A 26,060-nucleotide genomic window follows, 5' to 3' on the forward strand; every position below is an offset into this window, starting at 1 on the left:
TCCAGTGTGTGATTCTCTACCAACGGGTCTTTTCTGTACCCGTTTGTGTTTGCCTATATGTGCCCTCGGGTCGGTACCTGCTTGTCTGCCTGTCTGTGAATTGAGAGAAAAGCAGAGTATACTGACATGATGAAGAGAGAGGAGGAGGATGATGATGATGATGATGATGATGATGATGATGATGATGATGATGATGATGATGATGATGTTGAAGATGATGTTGATGATGTGGTCTAGGTCTGGACCTTTTGAAGGAGATGCCCCCCCCAAGGGTCATTAAGACCCACCTTCCCTTCCAGCTGGTCCCTCAGGGATTCTGGAAGAACAAATGCAAGGTAAGTTTAAGCCTATACTCACAGTGCAGCTAAACTGACATAGTGTAGTTCAAATGCCGTTTGACATTTTAACTCTAAACTCACGAGGGATCCCCAGGATCTGTAAAAATCTGCCTCAATGTGTTGTGGGGTCATTATAAATGTAAGCTAGAGAAATATGCTGAGTCTTCAGAAAACCGTCCAACGCTATAAGTCGTTTCTCCCTATCCTCAAACTGTGATAGTGGAGAAGTCAGAAGTAGAGTAGGAGTACAATGACGTTGTAGTTGTGTCAAAGTTGTTATCACTCATGACTCCGCCCCTTGATGCGGTGTGTTACTGGGATACCTTTAGCTTTGTTCTGCTCTTTGTCCAGATTTTTTTAGTAGTTTAGTTTATTCATCTACTATATTTTAAGTATATTTTGTGCGAAGGGAACTTGCACATTTTTTTGCAAAGAATTTCATTGCCCAGTGCAAACTATGTTTCCATTGTGTATATGACAATAAACAATCTTGTACCTTGTAGATTATGAATAGTTGTGAGGTGTTTTACCCCCGTATGCTGTGGGGTGGTTGCGAATGCACCTTTTGGAGATGTTCCCTGTGGAGGGGAGATGTTCCTCACCCTCTCCTCACCTCTGGCTCCTCTGATCCCAGACCATCTACGTGGCTCGCAACGCCAAGGACAACCTGGTCAGCTACTTCCACTTCGACCGCATGAACCTGACCCAGCCGGAGCCCGGTCCCTGGGACTCCTACATCCCCAAGTTCATGGAGGGAAAATGTGAGAATCCACTCCTAAATTATTGTTCTGTTTCTGCTGTCTGACCCCTACCTGCACCTTAAGAACCGGTGTCTGTTTCAACTGTCTAACCCCTACCTGCTCCATAATGGCCTGTCACTGTATTCACTGTCTCACCCCTACCTGCTCCTTAATTCCTTGTCTCTGTACTGTTTAGCCCCTATCTGCTTCCTGATCACCTGTCTCAGTACTGTCTCACCCCTTTTCTGCTCCTTAATGACCGGTCTCTTTACTGTCTCACCCCTACCTGCTCCTTAATAACCTGCGGATGTGTTCACGGTCCACCCCCCAGTGGCGTGGGGGTCCTGGTACGACCATGTCAAAGGTTACTGGAAGGAACGAGAGAAAAACAACATCCTCTACCTCTTCTACGAAGACATGAAGGAGGTAGGTACCTTCTTCACCTCCACATCCTCTTCTCTTGTTCCTCTCCTCTCTCCTCCCGGTCTTCTCCCCCCCCCTCCCCCTCCTCCTGTTCAAGTGTGTGTTGTTGTGTTGTTTGTCAGAACCCGCGGCGTGAGGTGGAGCGCATCATGCGCTACCTAGGCAAGTCCCTCCCTGATGATGTCATCAGCCGCATCGTGGAGCTGACGTCCTTCAAAGCGATGAAGGAGAACCCCATGGTTAACTACACCTTCATCCCCGTGCCCGTGTTCGACCAGTCCATCTCCCCCTTCATGAGGAAAGGTCTGTCGGATGATATATGATGTGTATTATTAACAGGTGAGATGTGATATGATGATGAGGGTATGGTACCTGCTGTGCTGTCCTAAGTTGGTGGTCTCTCCGTCTCCCTGCCAGGCGAGGTCGGAGACTGGAACAACCACTTCACCCAGGAGCAGTCCAGGGTGTTTGATGAAGACTATGAAAAACAGATGAAGGGCAGCAACATCCCCTTCAGGACCAACATCTGACCGGACCCCCTGCTACTGTCACCTCGATGACCCTCAGCCCAGCTCAGACCCTCATTGATCAACAAAGACTTACTATGCAACCAATTAGTTTGATTTGAAGTCCTTTCGCCGAGTGGTAGAGTGAGTTTGACAGTGAGTGAATGATAGTGGTAGTTGGTGAATGAGTGATAGTACAGTGACTGATGTAATGCATTCCATCTGTGGCTGTTTTGTTTTCGTGTCCTTTGTGGTCTGTGTATGTTGTCCTGCCCTCTCGGACTCTCTGCTATAAATAATTATATGTACAAAACTATTGTTGTGAAGGTTCTGGGATACGTACGGTCCTTCCACTGCTCCCCACACTACCTGTCTGGGCTCTGCCTGCAACCTAAAGGAACAACTCTCCCCCTTTCTGGTCACGTTGGAGCCTAAGAAACACCCAGAGCTGTAGGGATAGGACGGACTAGAAGGAGACATTGTGGAGCAAGATTGAGATCTACAGCAGAAGGAGAGATCCGACCCAGACGGTCTGTACAGAGCTCTAGACTCCTTTCAAAGCAACCATGTCAGATAAGAGGGTTGCCTCGCACTCTGGCTCCATCCAGGAGGCAGGGGGGTCCATTAGCCGGTTCCCCCTGATCTCAGTCCAGGGGGTCCCCCTCAGGAACCACATTGCCACTAACTGGGACAGTATCTCTGCCTTCGAGGCCCACCCCTCGGACCTGCTCATCGCCACCTACCCTAAAGCAGGTATTGCATCACAGACCACACTCAAGTCTTGTCAGGACACAGGATTAAACTAAAGATTGCCATAAGCAACATGCCATTGAATCGAGCGAGGTTGAATGAAGGTTAATAAAATATACGACTTCAAATGTATCGCCAAAATAAAGAAGGAAGACACTCTGTACTCACTGCTGGTTTGGGGTCCAATAAAAACAAGTTGTAAACATTAGCCTTTGACTGAATAAAGGCTTGGCAGAAGGCAGGTGTGAAAGGGCAAAAGACAAAGCCAGGGACTTCTTCAATCTTTCCACACCCAACATACGAACTATGAACTGACCACAGCTGAGCTAAATGCAATGATATCTCAAGTATACGTGACCTGACTCTTTCTACATGCTGTCTGCTCATTCCCAGACCTAGAAATACAACATTAACGTCTGTGTACTGATGTGTACTACTGAGTAAACAATGTATTGCACAACAGTGTGAATATATGTGCTGAATCACGACAGGATCAGGGGCGGAGAGAGAGAAAACGAAAATCCTGAAGTTAGTTTTGCTTTCTGTTTGACTCTGGCTATTGGAGGCGGTCACATGACCAGCTTCCACTCGCATGACAGACAGACACAGTGGAGACTACATTATAATGCAACCTGTGAATCGTTTACAAAAGATATGTTGTTTATGAATACACACTGACTAGGGCACTAGCGATGTGCATAGAGCCCAGTATTTCCATTTGTATATGTATTTGTTGAGGCTGCAAAACTATTTGTGTTTGTGTTCGAATAAAAGTGGAAATAGGGTTTCCTTTAACAGCCTGTATCTTCAGCCAAAGAAATGTAGCTGATTGGAACTCACTCCCTGACAATGTGATCATGAGTGATAGTAGACTGGACCGCTTCTTGCGTTACAAGCAGTGTAAGATACAGTGATTTTATCGATAACTTGTTATCTACAGTTGCGACCGGTAACAACAGTCATCGCGACTCCATATTCTGTATATATTGTATCAAGGTATCAAGGGATAAATAAAGAGAAATATTGGTGGAAAATATATACAGAATATTGTATACATATATATTTATATACATATATATATTTATGTATAATTAAACACAATTAGGGTATTTCTATGATTGTGTGTGTAGGCACCACGTGGACCCAGGAGATCGTGGACCTGCTTCTCAACGATGGAGACCAGGAGGTCTGCCGGCGCGCGCCCGTTGCCGTCAGGATGCCCTTCCTGGAGCATTTCTCTCCTCCTCATTGTCCCTCAGGTCTGTACCTGTCTGTGTCTTCTCAGCTACCTGTCTGTCTCACTTACAGTCTGACAGCTACCTCTCTGCCTACCTTTATGGCTGACTGTCTGTCTGTCTGTCTGTCTGTCTGTCTGTCTGTCTGTCTGTCTGTCTGTCTGTCTGTCTGTCTGTCTGTCTGTCTGTACAACTACATGTCTGTTCATGTGTGTCATTCTGTGTACTGACATCATGGAGAGAGCTGATGATGATGATGATGATGATGATGATGATGATGATGATGATGATGATGATGATGATGATGATGATGATGATGATGATAATGTGGTCTAGGTCTGGAACTCCTGAAGGGGATGCCCCCCCCAAGGGTCATTAAGACCCACCTTCCCTTCCAGCTGGTCCCTCAGGGCTTCTGGAAGAACAAATGCAAGGTAAGGTAAAGGGAGGTTTTTTGTTGCTGTGTGCTGTGGGGTGGTTGTGAATGCACCTTTTGGAGATGTTCCCTGTGGAGGGGAGATGTTCCTCACCCCCTCCTCACCTCTGGCTCCTCTGAACCCAGACAATCTACGTGGCTCGCAACGCCAAGGACAACCTGGTCAGCTACTTCCACTTTGACCGCATGAACCAGACCCAGCCGGAGCCCGGTCCCTGGGACTCCTACATCCCCAAGTTCATGGAGGGAAAATGTGAGAATCCACTCCTAAATTATTGTTCTGTTTCTGCTGTCTGACCCCTACCTGCACCTTAAGAACCGGTGTCTGTTTCAACTGTCTAGCCCCTACCAGCTCCTTAATCACTTGTCTCTGTACTATTTAGCCCCTATCTGCTTCTTGATCACCTGTCTCTGTACTGTCTCACCCCTTTTCTGCTCCTTAATGACCGGTCTCTTTACTGTCTCACCCCTACCTGCTCCTTAATAACCTGCGGATGTGTTCACGGTCCACCCCCCAGTGGCGTGGGGGTCCTGGTACGACCATGTCAAAGGTTACTGGAAGGAACGAGAGAAAAACAACATCCTCTACCTCTTCTACGAAGACATGAAGGAGGTAGGTACCTTCTTCACCTCCACATCCTCTTCTCTTGCTCCTCTCCTCTCTCCTCCTGGTCTTCTCCCCCCCCCCCCCCCCCCTCCTCCTGTTCAAGTTTGTGTTGTTGTGTTGTTTGTCAGAACCCGCGGCGTGAGGTGGAGCGCATCATGAGCTACCTAGGCAAGTCCCTCCCTGATGATGTCATCAGCCGCATCGTGGAGCTGACGTCCTTCAAGGCGATGAAGGAGAACCCCATGGTTAACTACACCTTCATCCCCATGCCCGTGTTCGACCAGTCCATCTCCCCCTTCATGAGGAAAGGTCTGTCGGATGATATATGATGTGTTATTAACAGATGAGATGTGATATGATGATGAGGGTAGGGTATCTGCTGTGTTATCCTAAGTTGGTGGTCTCTCCTTCTCCCTGCCAGGCGAGGTCGGAGACTGGAACAACCACTTCACCCAGGAGCAGTCCAGGGTGTTTGATGAAGACTATGAAATACAGATGAAGGGCAGCAACATCCCTTTCAGGATCAACATCTGACCGGACCCCCTGCTAGTGTCACCATCTGTTTTTATATTAGATTTACTTTGCAACCAAACACTTTGATTTGAAGTCCTTTGGCCGGCTGATAGTGAGTTTGACAGTGAGTGAGTGAAAGTGATAGTTAATGAGTGATACAGTGAGTGAGTGACAGAGTGATAGTAAGTGAGTGACTGAAATTGTGAATGAATGGGAAATATAGTGAGTGATAAACTGAGTGACAGAGTGATAGAGTGAGTGAATGATAGGGCGAGTAAGTGACACAGTGAATGAGTGAGTAAAGAGTGACGATGGCAGATATACACAAAAACACAGGAGTCAAGGATATCCAACTTTAACAAAAAATCACTTTTATTACATACTTTTTTTCTGAGAATAAAATATTAAATATTTGAGTATTTAATGGGCTAAAATTGATTTCATCGATTTAATTAATTTTTATTGTTTTTATTTTTTCTTCTGATGGTCTTCCTCCGCCTCTCTTCATCAGCTTTCCTTCATCCTATTCTCTTCTTTCTCTTGAAGTTTTCTACTACTTCTGGTTGGGGCCCACTAGGTACACAGTGACACAGGTACACAAAGTTAGAACCAGGTTGAACTGATTGAAGCTCAACTCTTGCGTCACTTGACCACAGAGCCAAGCACTCCCGAACACAGAGAGCTCCCTTAGCTGCTAGCTCAGCTAAGCTAGTAGCCTAGCTTCCGGTTAAGCCCATGGCATAGGTTAGCTAGTTATCCAGCTTCAGCTTTAGCTTCACATATGAAATATAATATTAACATTCATAAATTTAATAATAATAATATTTTGTGTGTGTTCGTGTGTGTGTGTTCATGTGTGTTCGTGTGTGTGTGTGTGTGTGTGTGTGTGTATATGTGTGTGTTTGGGACCACTTACGATCAATGTAGTTGCGGGCCACAAACTTGAGCACTTCATCAATGAGGATGACAGGGAAGGAGAGCTTGAGCACCATCAACCACTGTTCCATACTCAGAGGGGTCATCTTGAAGATCATCTGGAGAAGGGACACGCCATCAGACAACAGTTCTATCTGCCTCTCTCTCATCCTATCCATCTTCCTATCTTCACTATCTTTCAATCTTATTATCCAAACGTATATCTATCTATCTATCTATCTATCTATCTATCTATCTATCTATCTATCTATCTATCTATCTATCTATCTAGGATATGAGGATGGGAAGAGAAGAGAGGAGAGAAGAGGAGAGAAGGAGAGGAGAGGGGAGAGGAGAGAAGAGGAGAGTACGAGAGCAGAGGAGAGAAGAGGAGAGAACGAGAGGAGAGGAGAGGAGAGAATGACAGGAGAGGAGATTGAAGGGGACGTGGTAGGAGGTCATGTGACTTACGGGCAGGGGGTCGACGTAGATGATCATGAAGTGGAGGGACATGGACAGGGACATGGCGGACAGCAGCCAGAAGTTGCTCCATGGGGGCATACGCAGCAGAGACTGGTTCTCAGACAAGCTGGTAGACACACAGACAAACAGAGAAACAGAGAAACAGAGAGAGAGAGAGACAGGTTAGAATTATTGTAAGTGTTTGTGTATATGTTTATGTGGTTGTGTGTGTACCTGTGTAGGTGTGTTTATGTGAGTGCGTGTATTTGTGTGTGTGTGTGTGTGTGTTAGTGTGTGTGTGTGTGTGTGTGTGTGTGTGTGTGTGTGTGTGTGTGTGTGTGTGTGTGTGTGTGTGTGTGTGTGTGTGTGTGTGTGTGCCTGTGTAGGTGTGGAGGTGTGTGTCTGTGTGTGTGGAGGTGTGGGTTTTTATGTGTTTGTGCATGTCTATGTGTGTGTGCGTGTGTGTGTGTGTGTTTGTGTGTACCTGTTGAGGGCGTTGGCCATCTCAATGGTGACAAGGACAGACAGGGCCATGGTCATGGGGTGAGAGGCCTCAAAGATGTGGCAGTTAATGCCCTCGAAGTCGGGGTTCTCGTCGTGGCACTGCATGAAGTGAGACTAGAAACACACACACACACACACACACACATATGGTTAGCACTTGCTGGGCAGAGAAACAGACGGTCAGACACACTAACAGAGACAAACACAAACACACACAGAGACACAGACCGACGGAGGGACAGGAGGTGGTGCCAGACAGACAGGAAATATAGACAGACGGACAGGACATACTGACAGATATACTGACAGGAAGTAATATTAGACAGACAGGAAGAACTGACAAATAGACACACAGGTAGTGCTGGCAGACAGACTATTGGGGGATGGAAAGGCTGACAGACAGGAAATGATGAAAGACAGACAGGAAGTACTGACCAGCTGGTAGTAAGAGAGTCCGGGGCCGGTGGTATCGTAGATGAACCACCAACCAGCAGCGCCAACGGTAGCGGCACCAACATATGCTACAGGGGGAAGCCCGCAAATCCTGATTACAACAGTGAAGTCGCACCACTGACTTTGGCTGCACTGACTTGCAACGACCCCCAGAGGGGGTGAAGACAGAAAGATTTTTTTAACATGGTTCAGAGGAAAGGAGGCTGAGAGAAGGTCATGAGTACCTATCATCATATGTCTGTTCTAACCAAACACAATTCCCGTGATTTTACTTCTGAGCTGTGTGTGTCAAGACAAGAAGAACAATAAATTCAAGTGTTTGGATTGGTTGAACCTGGTGCCCCTACTGGCTGGGCTGAGGACTGTGTGTGACCCTACTCACCGCCAATAGCCATATATCTGAAGAACAGCCATCCGGAGATCAGGGGCTCTTTGGGGGAACGGGGGGCTCTGTCCATGATGTCCAGGTCGGGGGGGTTGAAGCCCAGAGCGGTGGCGGGCAGACCGTCAGTCACCAGGTTGACCCACAGAAGCTGGACGGGGATCAGGGCCTCGGGGAGACCGAGGGCAGCTGTCAGGAAGATACTGCGGAGAGACAGAGAGCAGGGTTAGCCTGTAGCTAATATACTGGACTGACAGCGACCAGGGTTAGCCTGTAGCTAATATACTGGACTGACAGCGACCAGGGTTAGCCTGTAGCTAATATAATGGACCGACAGCGACCAGGGTTAGCCTATAGCTAATATACTGGAGAGACCAGGGTTACCCTGTAGCTAATATACTGACAGCGACCAGGGTTAGCCTGTAGCTAATATACTGGACTGACAGCGACCAGGGTTAGCCTGTAGCTAATATACTGGAGAGACCAGGGTTAGCCTGTAGCTAATATACTGGACTGACATTGACCCGGGTTAGCCTGTAGCTAATATACTGGAGAGACCAGGGTTAGCCTGTAGCTAATATACTGGACTGACAGCGACCAGGATTAGCCTGTAGCTGATATACTGTAGAGAGTCAGCGACCAGGGTTAGCCTGTAGCTAATATACTAGAGACAGAGACAGGGGTTAGCCTGTAGCTAATATACTGGAGAGACCAGGGTTAGCCTGTAGCTAATATATTTGAGGGACAGAGACCAGGGTTAGCCTGTAGCTAATATACTGGACAGACAGAGACCAGGGTTAACTTGGAGACAGCTGACATCGAGTGGAGGCTGGTGGGCTAGCGTGTAGAACAGCTAGTTTCCATAATGGCCACTCACCAGACGACCTCACCAACGTTGGAGGAGATGAGGTAGCGGATGAACTGCTTCATGTTGTTGTAGATAGCGCGGCCCTCCTCAACGGCGGCCACAATGGAGGAGAAGTTGTCGTCAGCGAGGACCATCTCAGAGGCAGACTTGGCAACGGCGGTGCCAGAGCCCATGGCGATACCGATCTCCGCCTTCTTCAGGGCGGGGGCATCGTTCACACCATCACCGGTCTGGAGGAGGAGGTGATGGAGGTGGTGTGGGAGGAAGAAGAGGACAACAGGGTTATCAACAGTGGACCACCTCACACAACCAACACTTGTTCCTCAGGTTCTGACACCCAACCGTGGAACGTTGGCCAAAGTTGCCCCCAACATCGCACCTCATCCCTCAGCGACTAGCAAGGGAGCAACTGAAGGTGGAAGATGTCATTTTTACACATCGACTGATGGCAGGTGCTCACCATGGCGGTGATGTCATCGTGAGCCTGGAGGAACTCAACAATCTTGGACTTGTGGGAGGGCTCCACGCGGGCGAAGCAGCTGGCTCTGACCACGGCCTCGGCTTGCTCAGAGATGGGCAGGTCGTCAAACTCGCGGCCGGTGTAGGCCTTTCCGGTCACATCCTCATCCTCGGTGAAGATGCCAATACGACGGCAGATGGCGATGGCGGTTCCCTTGTTGTCGCCTGGCGGGGAGGAGCGAGAGAGTCAGGGCACGGCGAAGAGCAGGTAGGCGCCAGATCTAAGTGGATCTTATTGGATCTAAGTTGCTCTTATTGGATCTAAGTGAATCTTATCGGATCTAAGTGGATCTAAGTGGCTCTTATTGGATCTAAGTGGAGGAGATCGGAGGTAACAGTGACTTACCGGTGATCATGATGACACGGATTCCAGCATCTCTGCACAGTTGGATGGAGCCACTGACCTCCTTGCGGGGGGGATCCAGCATGCCAACGCATCCGACGAAGGTCAGGTCACACTGGGCAGGGGGGAAGCGGACGGAAGAGCAAGAGTTAGAAGCTGGCTTCCACGCGTCCTCTTCTCATGGGTGTGCACGTGCATGTGTGTATGAATGTGTGTGTGTGTGCGTGGACGCCTCTCACCTCGTAATCGGCGAACTTGGTAGAGTCCTCCAGCTTCATCTCCTCGGGCTTCAAGGGGTTGTCGCATGTGGCCAGGGCCAGGCAACGCAGGGTATCGCGACCGGTTCCCCAGTCCTTGATCACGGCCAGGATCTTGTCCTTGATGGCGTCGGTCAGGGGCACGCGGGTTGTTCCGACTCTAACGTATGTGCATCTGTCAATCACACCCTCTGGGGCACCCTATTGGAGTGATGAAGAGACATGGAAACGCATTTAACCACCAGCGTTTTAACAAATAATCATGGGTTATTTTTCATGCTGTTCTCTGATGTCAAAAGTCTTTTAACAAGATGCATTAGTGATTTAACTTTTCTATATTGTATTCTGAAAGCTCACCTTAACGAACATCTTGGCGCCACCGTCTCCCTTGCCGGGTGTGCAGTACACGGACATTGACTTCCGGTCACGGGAGAACTCCAGGGTGAATTTCTTTGTCATCAGCTGCTTGACCACCTGATCAAACCAAACGACACCAAATGCTGGTTAGCCAATTTGTGATTAAACTGATCAGATTTTAGTTACATTTCAATGTCATGCATTTAGTATAACTACTTTTCTCAGACCGGAATTTCCCGTCTGGGAATAATCTTGTTAAATCCTTTATCCTTTTGCCTTGATTCATAGACCAAATCGTTTTTACCAAGACCAGATGATTATGCCCCCCCGCCCCCTCTTAGCTCTGCTACTGACAGTACGGGCTCTGATATGTGTTACCTAGAGATTACTAGAAGAATGATTGTGACCCAGTTCAGGTGCAGAATATTACAAGACTAACATCTAACAGATTATAATCTGAAAAATTCTCCCTGTAGCAGATGAGGGGTAATGATGATAATGACGATAATGATGATAATAAGTAGATGATGTTACGTACGGTGCAGCAGGCGTTGGCCCGCTCGATAAAGGACAGGTTCTTCACGTTGGAGTTGAACACGTTCATCTTCTCAACCAGGCAGCACAGGGCAGTCTCAGTGGCCTCACCGACCTTCTCAAAGATCTTCTTAGACTGGAGAACAGAGAGGAGAGCACAACCACATTAGAACACCACCTCCTTCTATCAGGTCAAAACTTCAAACACTGTCACAAATTGAACATATTTTTATATTGTGTCTAGTAGTCTGAGATGTTGGTGGTGTAGTGTTAGATATAGTTTGAGAATTGGTGGTGGTGTTGGTGGTGGTGTAGTCTGAGATGTAGTCTGGGATGTTGGTGTTGGTGTAGTCTGAGTTGTAGTCTGAGATGTTGGTGGTGGTGTAGTCTGAGTTGTAGTCTGAGATGTTGGTGGTGGTGTAGTCTGAGATTAGGTCTGAGAGGTTTCGGGGGGAACTGGTTACCTCGTTGTAATCCAGAGAGGAGTCGTTGCAGAGAGCGCAGATGGTGGACAGCTCCACCAGGCCATCGTGGGCACTGCAGTTGGTTTTGGCGCCACCCTGGGAGCTGGAGGGGGGGGGGGGGGGGGGGGGATATAAGATCAATGACAGTACCTCACCGTGACATGTAAAAAACATCAATGTGACAAGAAGTCAAACGTCACAGAAACGTATCCAACATCACCATGACAGCATTTCAATCACCACTATGACAACATCTGCAACATCACGGCGACGACAATTTCACTGGGGCCGTGGAACTTACACTTCGCCCTCGGGTGTGTACTTGGATCCAGAGATGTCGAAGGCATCAAGGTTGACGTGATCGCCCTCAACGCCCTTGATGATGAACATCTGTGAGTTGAAGAGCACATCAAGTTTTTAGTTCTCCAGAAACCAACAGATTTGAGCTCGTCTACCACCAGACTTTAGATGTGTGGTAATCCAAAGTCTCCACAGAACCCAAAAAGAGAACACTCTTATTTATCTCTCCAGAACCCAGAAAAGGGAATGTTCTAATTTCTCAAGAATTCAAAGCAGCTGCATGACCGAGACTAAGTACCCTTTATGACACCCACGGGGGGTTTCCAGCTCCCACCGTTAACGGACGGTCTGAACAGCGGCACCCACCTTGGTCACACACATCTGGTTGGTGGTGAGGGTGCCGGTCTTGTCGGAGCAGATGACAGAGGTGCAGCCAAGAGTCTCCACGGAGGGCAGGGACCTGACGATGGCGTTCTTCTTGGCCATGCGGCGGGTTCCCAGAGCGAGGCAGGTGGTGATGACGGCGGGCAGACCTGGGGAGGAGAGCAACGAGAAGGGAGGCGATCAGACAGCTGGTCCTTCACAGGGTGGTGGGCGTTCTGGACACAGCGGAGGGCGGGGGGGGGGGGGGGGGGCTCACCCTCGGGGATGGCGGCCACGGCCAGAGCCACAGCGATCTTGAAGTAGTAGACGGCGCCGCGGATCCAGGAGCCTCCGTGGACGGGGTCGTTGAAGTGGCCAATGTTGATGGCCCACACGGCGATGCAAATGAGGGTGATGACCTTGGACAGCTGCTCGCCGAACTCGTCAAGCTTGGCCTGGAGGGGGGTCTTCTCCTGCTCGGTGGCAGCCATCTGGTCACGGATTTTACCGATCTCAGTGCTCACACCGGTGTACACGGCAATGCCGATAGCCTTGCCGGCGGCGATGTTGGTGCCCTGAGGAGGAACCGGGAGGAGGAGGGTGAGAGCGGCCCTGAGAGATGCCAGCAGTTTGAAGGTTCTTCCATCATTATGACCCGGGGAACAGAAGGACTCAGGAGTTCCCTCTCTTCTCCATCGTAACAATACTAGTTGGAACACATTCTATACACGTATGTCAATTGGAAGGGGATTTGCTCTTTTTAAGTAGGTCTCATTTTTCCCTCTGTGTAATACCTTTATTTTTTTATTTCTCTGGTTTCTTACTGGTGACTATAAACATACTTTAACCATTATGTATTGTTGTGGATGTGGGGAGCGTTGCTTACAGAGAAAAGCATGTTCTTCTTGTCCTGGTTGACAGCTCTCAGGTCGGGGACGGCCTCTGTGTGCTTGATCACACTGACGGACTCACCTGAGGGGAAACACAGGTAAACAACCAGAGGTAAACAACCACAGAAAAACAACCACAGATAAACCAGAGTCTCTCTGTGACCCATTGAAGAGTGTGGTCTGAAAGGACGGGTGGACAGGCAGGTTCTGATCTGGGTCAGGGGACCTACCGGTGAGGATGGACTGGTCAACACGCAGGGTGGTGGACTTGATGCACACGAGCCTGATATCAGCGGGGACCTTGTCACCAACTGGAGGAGAGGGACGGCAAATTCAGAAATATTAAAACGCATTCATTCAGTAGCTCTGCAAAATTATTACATTTTCTGCTAAACTTTTCTGCTAAACTTTTCTTTTTTTATTATATCACTATAAAACATTACAATGTATTTGAAATAGTTATTATTCCCAATGAGGAAGAAGTTATTCAGGGATATTTCTGAAGGGGTACTCTTATTTATTTATTTTACTTTAGAAACCACTAAAATAAATCTTTTGCTTTGAAAGTGAACCCCGGGATTCCAGAGCAGGGTGGCGCCCCTACTGACACGTGTGGCAGCCAATCAAGCGAGAGTGAAGGGGCGGTGCTAGCGGGCAACGAGGGACAACAGGTGGAAGTTGATAAATGGACACGAGTGGCTGAGAAGGGAGGGGCCGCTGGGGGTATTTATACTCAAGATATTGTTTTCCTTCACTCAGCAAGTGCTCTTGCCACCACTTCCTTTTATAGACTTCCTGTCCAAAGGACACAAACATCTTGACTTACAGAGCGTTTCACAACACTTTATTTACAGCCAAAGTCTTAGCGGCTCAGTGACGGATGCGCTTCTCTCGGCTCTTTGAACTGTTGTGTGACCTTCACAGGCCGTCTGAAGGTCAGACTGGACAGCAACCGGACTGCAGCATTTAACAGACATCTCATATGTTCCCTCTGTTCTCTATAAGATGCTGTTTGTTTCTAACTGATAAGGACGGGGGTTAACGATGAGTTTATCTAGAAGATCTTTATCTAGTTTATTCAGATATTATCTTGAGTTCATCTAGAAGATCTTTATGGTTCGACCCAACGGTTTGAGAAGATCAAATATTGCAGAGGAAACCCCATCATGGCACCCATTGCACTCCTCCATGTCCTTGGCAGGGGGTTCTCCTTGACCTTTAGAGGTTTTATGGTTAGGAGGTTTCATATTATGTGGCCTGTGAAGCCCTTTGAGACTGAAACTGAAACTGGCCCCAACTAAAGTTTGAACATTTTCACTAAAGATATTATATTATTCTTCAGTGATGCGTGAGCTTCCCGGAGAACCTTGCGAGAACAGGACCTGGTGTTCTCAGGAGCAAGAGGAGCAGCAGGTCTTACCTGACACCTCAACGATGTCACCGGGGACGATCTCTCTGGCCTTGATCATCTGCACGCTCTTCCTGTCGGAGCGGTACACCTTGCCCATCTCGGGCTCATACTCCTTCAGGGCCTCAATAGCGTCCTCAGCATTACGTTCCTGCAGACACACACACACACACACACACACACACACACAGGGCTAAGCAACGGAGCGTAAAGCAGCAGAGATCCTGGCAGCCAGCATTTGAGACTCTACATATGTTGTTGAGAGACATATGCAAACATAACATATGTTTAGTGAATGGGCTTCATTTCCTGAACACAGCAAATTGATCTGAACTAAGATTTCCTCTTTACCCCACTACTCTACTACTGCGTGTAAACTGAGTGTACTCTGAGGAGCTACTGGTGTGTGGACACGTGTTGGGATATTTCACATGTCTATCTGCCGCCTGTTGTTGTTGTTGATGATTTGAAAGCAACATCACAAGTTAGTAACGTTTCATCGCTGGTGTTTTAGTGTGTTCATATGTCATGTGACAGTGATAGTCACGTGACCCACCTGCCACACGCCGACAATGGCGTTAGCGATGAGGATGAGGAGGATGACAAAGGGCTCCACGAAGGCGGTGACGGTCTCCTCGCCTTCCTCAAACCAGGCCAGCACCTGGAGGAAGATCGGCCCATTAGAACACAGGACAACAGTGATGGCCTGGGTGTGAGTGTGAGTGTGTGTGTCGACATGCTCTCTCTCTCTCTGTGTAGGGGGTAAGGAAGGTCAGGATGGGGGGGGGGTTAGAACATGACAGAGGTGTTCTGAGGTCCACCGAGTTATGGCTGTTGCTGTCAGAAGACCCCACATTAAAAACATGATACTGCCTCCATAAACTACAGACTGATTGCGTAAGCCCCCCTAAATATTAGCCACAAGCCTCCGCAAGACTCCTTCCACCCCTCCTGTCCTGACCCCTGACCTTTCTGCAAGGATTGGGTTTCCATCTCCTTTCTTAAAATAGTATGTCACCCCCTTAAAGCCCCCCGCAACCCTCCACCTCCATCCCCCCCCCCAGCACCCTACACCCCCCACCTCAAATCCTACAGCCCACCACCAGCTCCACCCTACACCCCCACCATCCACCTCCGCCCTGGATCCCCCCCACCACCCTATAGTACCCAACCTCCACCCTGCAGCCCCCTCCCACTACCCTACTGCCCACCGACTCCACCCTGCAGCCCCCCACAAAGCCCCTGACCCCCTGCCTGGGCGTTCTCCTTCTAAGGCCAAGCTTACAGCTGCCATTTCAGGCCATGCTGAAATTAATACACCTCTTACCCCCACCCACCCCCACCTTACCACGCTTCTAAACACCATGGGTATGTGAGAGAGTGTGTGTGTGTGTGTGTGTGTGTGTGTGTGTGTGTGTGTGTGTGTGTGTGTGTGTGTGTGTGTGTGTGTGTGTGTGTGTGTGTGTATGTATGTCTATGTGTGTGTGAGGATTCTAAGACGTTGTTTGACAGCTTGACATGACAGCAAGGACAGACGTGTGTGTGTGTGTGTGTGTGTGTTTGTGTGTGTGTGTGTGTGTGTGTGTGGGGGGGGGGTTGGTGCTGGACAGCAGATATCCTGCAGAGACTGTTTGAACAAACTGCCTTCATCATGCTGAGTGTCTAAAAGAGAGGGTTGAGTCTTGAGTGTTCAGGTCGGTGATCAGAGAAGGTGCACGGGAGGAACCTGTACTCACGAATGAAATGCAGGCAGCCAGCAGCAGGATCCTGACCAGGAGGTCCTCAAACTGCTCATAGATGAGCTCCCAGACGCTCTTACCTTAAGGAGGAGGAGGAGGGGTTACCGTGGTTACAATACAGGTCACCATGGGGATAGCAGAGTATAAGATACAGAGAGAGGTCTAAGTGTGTGTGTGTGCATCGGACAGGTTAGATTAGAATCTGTTCATCAAGTGGTATAAAAATGTCTGTCTCTGTGTCTGTCTGACAGTCTGAGCATGTCTGTGGGTGTGCCTCCTTGTCTGTGTGCTTGTCTGTGTATCTGTGTATATTTTCCCAGTGATGACAATTAAGACTTACCCTCCTCAGCGGGAAGCTCTGTTGTCCGATGAGGAAAGAGAGAGAGCGGGAGAGAGAGAGAGAGAGAGAGAGAGAGAGAGAGAGAGAGAGAGAGAGAGAAAGAGAGAGAGAGAGAAACAGGTTAGCATACAGTATGTTGTATTTATATAAAAAGATAAAGTCATTGTAAATTCCTAACCACACATTAGCACTTAGCACAAGTACAATCAGTTTCTCAATGGTTCCTGATGTGTGTTGAAAAGGGTACAATTGTCTGATGAATCGTTGAGTGATTTTAAACACATTCCGTGTGTTTACATGGAACTGAAACAGAATGTAGCTGCACAATGAGCATAGACATGCCAATGCTTAAGCATGAAAGACCCTGGGCTACCTCAAGGATCCATCTGACATGAGGAGGAAATCAGCTGCCCTTCTGCATTAAGACCATGCATGTTGTGATGGTAGACACTATTCTACCACAGTGAAGGGACTCCATTGTAATAGCGAACACCCTGCGACCACAGTGATGTTACCACATTGTGATAGTGCACACCATGCTACCAAAGCAGTGTAGTTACCGCTAAATGTTTCATGTCATTGCGTCACAAGGCCTTTCGCGTAGCTCAGAGCGTGATAGCCAGCTATCGATCCACTGCGGCACCCCACATCGCCAGCATGTCGGCCATCTAAGGAGCTCTGATGTGATTGGCTGCCCTAAGACGATCCTGCTCCCCACTAGGCCCGCCTCCCTCCCTCCCTCCCTCCCTCCCTCCCTCCCTCCCTCCCTCCCTCTTCACCCGTGAAGCTTCTTGAGCCATCAGCTGTTCCGCTCTCTGCTCGTCTTCTCTGTTCGTCCTTAAATAGATTCTAAAAGCTGCTGGAGGTATCTGCACCCAGACCAGCTGCTGGACGCGCTGCTAAAAACGCCTCTCTCGCACCTCCTGCTAGCTCTCCTCGCACCTCCTGCAACTCCTCCTGCTACCAACACCAGTTGCTAGCTCCTCCAGCACCTCCTGCTCCTTCCTCCTCCTGTTCCGAGAACCTCCTACCCTCCCACCCAACCCCGATTTCCTGCCGGCTTGTCATGCCCCTCCTGCTCGCTCCTCGTGTACTTCCTGCCTCCAACACCTCCTGCCCCTAGCGCCTCCTCTTCCTAGAGGAGTTAGCCCTGATGAAACCACAGCAGCATGAGCTTCAACTGTGTTGAATGTCCCGCTGCACCACGACAACCAACAACTCCAGGCCTATCCGTTTCTTTCTCTTGTTTTCCTTGTCCACCAACACCTCCACCTATCTCCTCTCCTCGTGCACACCCACCCCCCTCTCCCCCTTCCTCCACCCCCCCCCCCCCCCCCAAACACCATGCTTAGCCGCCTCACCGTTGTGGCCAAACTTGGCCAAGTTCTTCTTGAACTGGTCTGGGGTCAGGCCGGTAACCTCATTCGAACTGAAGAAGGTGAGGCACTCGGCCGGGGTCTTGGCGTGTGCGTTCTCCATGGTGGATAGACGAGAAAGCTGTTGTCTATCCTTGCTCCTCTGCTGCTCTGGTCTCTTTGCTGTGCCCTTGGTCCTCCACCCTTTCCTTTATAGCGTGGCACCCTCCACTGTGCTGGACGAATAGAAAGAGCGATTTGGTTGATGCCAGCTGCAGGTTATATACCCCTTAAGTACTACTAGGGGTTGGTGTCATTGGTGGAGGACCGCCTGGAGGGTCCGCCCACCCCCCCCCAGCCCCCCCCCCCCCACCACCACCGGCAACATACCAGCATGGGAGACATAGGGAGGAGGTGGGCGGGGGGCGGGGGGTCCACTAGGGCAGAAACTGAGAACATGGGCCTGCGTTGGGACAGGAGGTGAGGGGCAGGGGGGGGGGGGGGGGGGGGGGGCGAGGTGGGGAGGGGGTTTGGGGGTCAGGGGGGGGGGGGGGGGGGAGGGGTTGGGGGAGGTCAGGGTCTGGGGGGGAAGAGGAGAAGGAGGGGGGCGGGGGCGACGGCGTGGATGAAAATTAGATCTGTTTTTGGAACATGCATGGTCAGTGGAATAAGGAGAAGGTGAGGAGGGGATAGAGAGAGAGCAAGGGAGAGGGAGGGCGGGCAAGAGCGAGAAGAAGGGAGAGTGGAAGAGAAAGAGAGGGAGGGAGAAGGTGGGAGAGAGAGAGAGAGAGAGAGAGAGAGAAAGAGACAGAAGTTTGAGGGAGAGGAGGGGGTGGAGTGGCTACTCCTGAGGAAGTGTGCGAGATAGTCAGAGAGAGAATAGGAGCCAGGCTGTTCTACATGATCAGATGGCCTGAGCCAGAGAGTCAGTGTGTGTGCCCCCTAACACCAGGAAACCCACGTCCTAACTCACAGGAAGTGGGATCCCAAAGCTCTTAGAAACGCTACTTAGTGCTGATAGGAGAGGAGACAGGGCGATGGTAAGGACTGGAGGAGAAGGGGTTGGGACTGGTCTGAGAGGAGGAGGAGGAGAGGAGGAGGAGGGGAGGTTAGGACTGGTGTGAGATGAGGAGGAGAGGAGGAGAATGAAAGGTTGGAGAACAGGAATCGGGGTTGGGCTGGTGCGATGCGAGGGGAATGGAGCGAACAGGAGGAGAGGAATGAGAGTCAGGCCATTAAGAACTTGTCACCCTGTAGCTACTTAGAGAGAGAGAGAGAGAGAGAGAGAGAGAGAGAGAGAGAGAGAGAGAGAGAGAGAGAGAGAGAGAGAGACGGAGAGAGAGAGAGAGAGAGAGAGAGAGAGAGAGAGAGAGAGAGAGAGACGGAGAGAGAGAGAGAGAGAGAGAGAGAGACGGAGAGAGAGAGAGAGAGAGAGAGAGAGAGAGAGAGAGAGACAGAGAGAGAGAGAGAGAGGGAGAGCGAGAGCGAGGGGGGAATCACACTGTATTTCCTTTGTTGATGAGGCAGTGGTGGAGGCAGAGCGCCATCTCATCTGACATCAACTTGTTCTTCAGAATAGAGCCGGTTAACAAGTGGCTTATCTTGTGTTCTGCTCATTTGATGATGTCAACATCACACCTTTCTCGTTTGATTGACAACTCCTGTCCTGCATGTGTAGGTAGGCAGCAGAGCGTTTCCACGACAACACCATCCCATCCCCATGCCAAGCACACATGGGACGTGCTGCTGTGTTCACCTTGTGATGAGAAACACAAGATACACTGGACATTATGTTTTAGTTCTATTTATATCTACAGATTTACATACCGTATTGTATAGTCAATAATAATATTCTGCTTTTTTCAACACTATTAAACCCATTATTTAACTGAACAGTTGTGCTTGTTTTTCAGTATGTCAATAATGGCTCCAATTTGAACTGTCCCTAGAAGAAGGGATCCCTCTTACTGCATTCCTCCTTAATTAAAATGTTTTCCTTACTCTTTGGGGGGCTATGACGGCCTTTGAAGCCCTTTTAGAATGGTACTGTTACTGTTAACGGATACGCAAATAAAAATGCACTAAACTTGAATATGAAATTATGGAACATATTATTTATGTCTGAAAAATGTAAGGTTGCTGATCCCATCTCTTATGTAAGTGTTGAGTTGCCCCTGAGCAAGACACATAACCCTAACTGCTTCCAGCTAGCTGCCGGTTGCCATGCATGGTTGTCTATGAATTTTGGTATACAATAAATGGGTGAATGTCATCTAATAATTGTTAAGCACACTGAGTGGCCACAGGTGAGGTAAAAATGCATCTGCAAGCCACCCATATACTGTGACACTACCACCAAACTACCGGGACACATACCACCTAGTGGCCGGTATAATCTGATGCATCAGCACTCGTTGAGGAGTCGATATGTTCAGGGTCGCCCTTTCAACAACCTTTTCTCGTGGGGATCACGGTGGGGTGCCGTTATCCCCCAAGCCGATGATTTGCTATTTGTTTGCTGAACACTAAAAGAAGCATCCAGAAGCTGTCACTAATCAATAAAGTGACAGGTGTCCACCGTCTAAACCCCAAACATCACACACACACACACACACACACACACACACACACACACACACACACACACACACACACACACACACACACACACACACACACACACACACACACACACACACACACACACACACACATTGAGGTGGTCACACACAAAGGAGGATTTACTCCACACTTATTGAGTCGGTGAACCATATTGAACAGGAAAGGATACAATTGCAGACAGATTTTGGTTGCATGGGTTCTTAGAACCGATTGGACCAATTAAGAATTAATCTACATTAATTTGAACACACACAAACACACACACGGGCACTCTAAACACAAACACACACCGACAGGACTAAAAAAGGAGCATAGTTTGGAACCAAGTGCCTGCATGTACTGCCTGTGACCTCTGACCACGAGGCGCGTATAGCAGGAATAGTGGCCGGGGGGCGTGGCCTACTGCAGAGCACATTCCCTGTTACATTGAGACTATATTATATATGTTCACACACACACACACACACACACACACACACACACACACACACACACACACACAAACAACACACACACACACACACATTACTACACACAATGCCTCAAGAACACATCTCGAATGCATAAATGATGGTTGAATAATATAATAATATAATTGGTTTAATGCAATAGCAATATTTTATATGCATAGGCAATACAATTTAAGTCAAACAACAACTGTTCTGTTTCAAAGTCCTTGCATCAAACCCATTGTAATCATATCTTATTCGAATCTTGACCATACCTCAACCAAATCTTAACCAAATGCAGCCCAATGTTGGCCTTACCCTCGCCGGCACTACAAACTCACAGCATGAACTATCAAAGGTTTTCAACCCCTGGCAGGATAATGATATATTTTATACATCTCCTACTGTACTCCACCCTGCCCCCCCCCCCCCCCCCCCACCTCTCCCTCAGGTCCTCAGCTGTTCTGCTGCCGTCCTGACCTCTGGGATTTGAGGAAAAGGGGGGGAGAAGTCCCCCTCCAGGGAGAGCAGTGACATTTAACTCAATATCCCAGAAGGATTGGGTTTCTAACACACACACACACACACACACGCACACGCAACCACACAGTATAGACTCACTCCCACTACAACCCCCCCCCCACACACACACACACACACACACCCCCACCACATACACTCATAGCATATTCGTATTCACACGCACACACACACGCACATACTTGTGCTGGGTGTAAGGATATCCTGGGACTCCCTGTTCATTATTCACTCATCTCACCGCTCACAGCTAAGCTACCACTCACATACACACACACACACACACACACACACACACTCCAACATGTGCACCCTGTCACTCACACCAACACACTCCCACACACGCACCCTGTCACACAGACGCACTCACACACACCTTCAATCGTGTCCAGAGTTCCGTGGTGGTGATAATCGCTGTGACCATACAGCTGCACATAAACCTTACGCAATAAGGGGATACTGCTGAGCAGACAGAGAGAGAAACCCGGGAGAGACAGAGAGAGAGAGAGAGAGAGAGAGAGAGAGAGAGAGAGAGAGAGAGAGAGAGAGAGAGAAACACACAGAGGAAGGGAGAGAGACTCAGGGAGTGACAGAGACACACACATGGAGGGAGAGACACAGGGAATGAGAGAGAGACACAGAGTGAGGCAGGAGGGACACAATTACAACATTAATGTTACGATTGGATTTTTGACAATGTACATTTCTATCTTACGTGTGTATCTTATTTACCCTCTGTTCTACTTTGTGCTTCGGCAATGTGCATTTAATGTATATTTCCCATGTCAATCATACATTTGAATTTAGAGAGCGAGAGAAAGAGAGGGTCAAGTGAGAGAGCGAGATAGAGAGAGAACGAGTGAGATAGCCCGATTGTTGTGTGTGCAGTAAATGTATATTGACATTTACTGCACACTTCGGCAATGAATACTTTGAATTTAAAAGAGGGATTAAGAGAGAGGGCAGAGACAGAGAGAGAGAGTGTGTGTGTGTGTGTGTGTGTGTGTGTGTGTGTGTGTGTGTGTGTGTGTGTGTGTGTGTGTGTGTGTGTGTGTGTGTGTGTGTGTGTGTGTGTGTGTGTGTGTGTGTGTGTGTGTGCGTGCGTGCATGTTTGTAGACTTCTTTAAAACAGTCACTGTTCCAGATTCTTAGAACCAGGCTCCCCTTTACCAGGGGTACATTGCCCTGTTGATCCTGAGGGCACAAATTCCTCCTCAAGGGCAGGCAGGCCCTCTGTTCATAGCCACCAACATTCCAGCACCTCTAACCTGGCTAACGGAAACATTAGCCGCATGCTAACAATTGCCCATCCCACTCCATTCTGACCACTTGTGTTGGGTTAGCCGGGATGCTATTCCTAGTGCCGTATGCAGCATCCTGGGCTACAGCTCACTGTTCCTATGAGCAGAAGGTACAAGAGCTAGCAGAAGAAACAACTCAGCATATGAGGTCCCAATGAGTCCAGGGCCCAGATCAGATCAGGTCGGAAAAGCTAATGATACATTAACTACCAGAAGGAAGACCTAACGGTTGCTATTAGTTGAGGGCCTGTTAACTTGCAGAGAGAACAGCTGAGAACATGATGCCCCAAGGAGTCCGTCAGTTCAGACGAGATCAGGTGACAGGATGCTGGACAGGCCAGACTACGGCAGAGTCCAGACCCAGAGCCTGGCTCCAGCTAAAGGCCTGGTCGCACTCAATGTTTCAATATGTGATCCGATCTTGCCAGGGCACATTAGTTGTAGAGGCTCCCAGATCCAATCTAGGTCACAGAGTGATCCAACGTGCCAGGTTGCATACAAAGATGGTCGGTCTCACATTCTGAGCAAGACCGATATTACCTTATGTTACATTGGGTGCTCTTCTGATTACTGGCTCTAGTTGCCACTATGATCAGATCTACATCTTACTGGGTGTATGCTGGTACTTATGTTTTAGGAGTATCCTATGTCGTTCTTATAGTTGTAGAATACTTGTTGATTTTTCATGCATCTATCCAGTCTGTTCTTGAAACAATTGACACTTGTGTTCACCACTTCTGATGGTAGGTTGTTCTATATGTTGGTCACTCATAGGCTGAATACGTTTTTCCTTCAATATGTGTGGACACTAACTATCCAATTAGATCATATCTCTGGATTAACTTTGGATATTAGCATTAAACTATGAATAAATAAACCAAAATGGCACATATTGGTGTAATATACGAGGAGGGCATTCCTTTCGTGAAGTTTTCATATAAAAAAATGCATGATAGCGTAACACAATCGGCTACTCAACAGTCAATCAATATTTAATACAAAACTAGTTTTATAGCGGCCGGATCAGCTTTCTTGCATTGGCGTGAAAAATTAATTTCAGCAGAAATAAAAACAGACCTCTTGTTTTTCAATCCAGAGAATTGTACAATTTAGCAGGAACAAGAAGTTCCGACCACATATCAGCGTCAGATGTAGACACCATGTCCTTGAGATCAGATAGCAAAAGTCAGACTGAAAAGCATCAAGTGTAACCGAGCCCTAATTGGACCAGCTACCCAAAGTCCCTAGCGTTGGGGGGGGGCATGGGTCGTGGTGTCGGCCGTGTCATGGTGTTACGCAAGGTTAGAGCAAATTGTTCACACCATTCCTTGCGCCAAGTGACCTCCATCTTTGATTACCGAACTGAAAGGCTAAGTCTCCAAAACCGACAGGCGACGAGACTTTGCCCAAAATACATTGACTTATCACTATGGTGACCATAGACAACCATGGACAGTTTATCCATACAACTGCAACCCCCCACAGCCCATGTCACGTGTTGGCCTGTTGAGATACAGAGGGAACTGAGGAAGATGATGGAAAACAGGTCAAACAGCTGAAGTATTTTTTGCTTTGTACCACCTAACGTCAGGTGGAGAGCTCAAACCAAACGAAAAAATATGAGTGAGGGGGGCCCGGGCAATGGTTATGTAACAGCACAGCTAAACGTTTGACTCTGGTGGGGCCCAAGCCAAATAGCGATGTGCTAGCTAAAGAAGCACATGGAGCCAAGAACCTAGCGTGACGTAGCATGATGCTGAAAGAGTCCTACCTGAATGAGCCAGGACGCTAGATAGCTAGTAGCTCGTTTTTTCTAAATCCAATATGTTCCGGTACAGAAAACTAGTTTTGCTGTAAGTTGCTAAAAAAAAAACACTTTAATTATGTTAGTGAATGTAGGACCATTGGTGGCTTTAACCATTTTTTTTAAAAAAACACAGCAACCAGAGGTACAAGCGCTGTTTCAAATTTCTTTGTAATTATTCAGATATGTCAAAAATGACTTAGGTGAATTCAGATCCATGTCATTGTGGAGCAGGTAGAGGTCAGGGCATCTTGGTCAAAGATACTTGGTAGACTGGCCACGTTTGGATAGACCAAGTATAAATGTAGGATTGACGCTCACTAACCTGGCCTCAATTCACGCACAATTTTTCCAGAGTAGTTAACTAATAAGGAACCTTCCTTTATTTTGTAAAAAAATATTTTTTTTAAATTTGATTTGAGTTTGAGACTGTTGACTCGCACACGGAGGGGATCTACACCTGACGCAAACGCACCTAGGCCCTGTACCACGAAGCTCGCTTAGAGGGTTAGCGAGGTATGTTGAGCTCCAAGCCTGGGTTAGTTGTACCACGAAAGTCGATCTCTTTTAGCGTCGCTGTATCACCATGGTGACTTATGCTCGCAACCAAACCTGGTCGGGAGCAGTTTTTCGGCTTGGTGCGTTCGAGTATTCTCTGCGAAACGACTCGGATCTCGGATCTGATGCCACGCCCACACTTCAAGCGTTTTATTATTTCGCTCGGTCTTTGGAGGAAAACATGGACGCCACCCGGAAAGCTGTTGTCGCGGTAGCATTGGCAGAGGACCAGGCGATCCAATATAAGTAGGCTATAGGCCATAGTCAAGTCAAGTCAAGTTTATTTATATAGCACATTTAAAACAACAGTAGTTGACCAAAGTGCTGTACACAAATACAAACAATATATTTGTGTACATAGGCAGAGATACGGACGCAGTAAGGTATTGCAGTAATACGAGTGATTGAAATTACCATTTAAACCACCAAAGTGGTCCAAGCACAATGAAAACAGTTCATACTTCAAGTCACAATGGGCGCAGCCATCTTGAATTCTGTCTCGGAATTTCGCTCGGTCACCACTGAGTTCAACCGAGATGGCGAGATCGCCGTCCGAGGAAAAGGGGCGTGTTTGTGCGTGTCGCTAGGCAACGTCCTCGGACCTCCGAGACGGATGGATATTAAACGCCTAGCCGGAGATCGGCTACTTAAATCAGCGTGCGCAGCTTCCTAGCCCCTCCTCTGACAATGGCGTCACCATTTGTGGGTGTTCCCGTGGACCCCGGCGCACTTCTCGTACAGGCGTCTCTCCGGAGAAAGAGGGTTTTACGGGACAGAACCGATCCCTT

At 48.4% G+C, this 26,060-nt stretch overlaps 3 protein-coding genes and 1 long non-coding RNA gene across 5 annotated transcripts in view; 2 read left to right on the forward strand and 2 right to left on the reverse strand.

Annotated features, from left to right (window-relative positions):
* LOC132446455 (sulfotransferase 1C1-like) overlaps nt 1-2,323 on the forward strand; it is a 4,560-nt gene extending 2,237 nt beyond the window's left edge. Inside the window, exons 3-7 of the mRNA XM_060036774.1 lie at nt 238-335; nt 973-1,099; nt 1,410-1,504; nt 1,624-1,804; nt 1,919-2,323. Of these exons, the coding sequence (XP_059892757.1) occupies nt 238-335; nt 973-1,099; nt 1,410-1,504; nt 1,624-1,804; nt 1,919-2,031 (614 nt within the window). The 3' untranslated portion in view covers nt 2,032-2,323. The remainder of the gene's footprint in view (nt 1-237; nt 336-972; nt 1,100-1,409; nt 1,505-1,623; nt 1,805-1,918) is intronic.
* LOC132446458 (uncharacterized) lies at nt 95-4,953 on the reverse strand. The gene is made up of 2 exons (XR_009522845.1): nt 4,793-4,953; nt 95-1,379 (listed from the first exon to the last, which is right to left on the reverse strand). It is a non-coding gene; the product is annotated as an uncharacterized LOC132446458 (long non-coding RNA).
* LOC132446456 (sulfotransferase 1C2-like) lies at nt 2,449-6,121 on the forward strand. The gene is made up of 7 exons (XM_060036775.1): nt 2,449-2,760; nt 3,888-4,016; nt 4,329-4,426; nt 4,555-4,681; nt 4,947-5,041; nt 5,164-5,344; nt 5,457-6,121. Exons 1-7 carry the CDS (start codon nt 2,574-2,576, stop codon nt 5,567-5,569), a joined length of 930 nt encoding a protein of 309 aa, XP_059892758.1. The 5' UTR covers nt 2,449-2,573; the 3' UTR covers nt 5,570-6,121.
* atp2a1l (ATPase sarcoplasmic/endoplasmic reticulum Ca2+ transporting 1, like) lies at nt 5,897-18,271 on the reverse strand. Of its 2 annotated transcripts, XM_060036764.1 has the most exons (23): nt 18,008-18,271; nt 16,647-16,664; nt 16,304-16,386; nt 15,124-15,228; nt 14,580-14,718; nt 13,390-13,470; nt 13,156-13,241; nt 12,547-12,844; nt 12,273-12,439; nt 11,908-11,996; nt 11,607-11,709; nt 11,147-11,278; nt 10,609-10,725; nt 10,234-10,452; nt 9,998-10,109; nt 9,593-9,816; nt 9,142-9,362; nt 8,265-8,467; nt 7,865-7,950; nt 7,410-7,543; nt 6,935-7,052; nt 6,465-6,582; nt 5,897-6,121 (listed from the first exon to the last, which is right to left on the reverse strand). In XM_060036764.1, the coding sequence occupies exons 1-23, from the start codon at nt 18,123-18,125 to the stop codon at nt 6,102-6,104; spliced, it is 2,991 nt and encodes a 996-aa protein (XP_059892747.1). In that variant the 5' UTR covers nt 18,126-18,271; the 3' UTR covers nt 5,897-6,101. The 2 variants fall into 2 exon arrangements, with proteins under 2 accessions (XP_059892747.1, XP_059892748.1); XM_060036765.1 differs by lacking the exon at nt 16,647-16,664 and having other exon boundaries at nt 17,990-18,271.
* Between the last annotated feature and the right edge of the window lie 7,789 nt (nt 18,272-26,060).

The sequence above is a fragment of the Gadus macrocephalus genome, chromosome 18 (genome assembly GCF_031168955.1).
Source record: "Gadus macrocephalus chromosome 18, ASM3116895v1".
In the NCBI taxonomy this organism is placed as follows: Eukaryota; Metazoa; Chordata; class Actinopteri; order Gadiformes; family Gadidae; genus Gadus; species Gadus macrocephalus.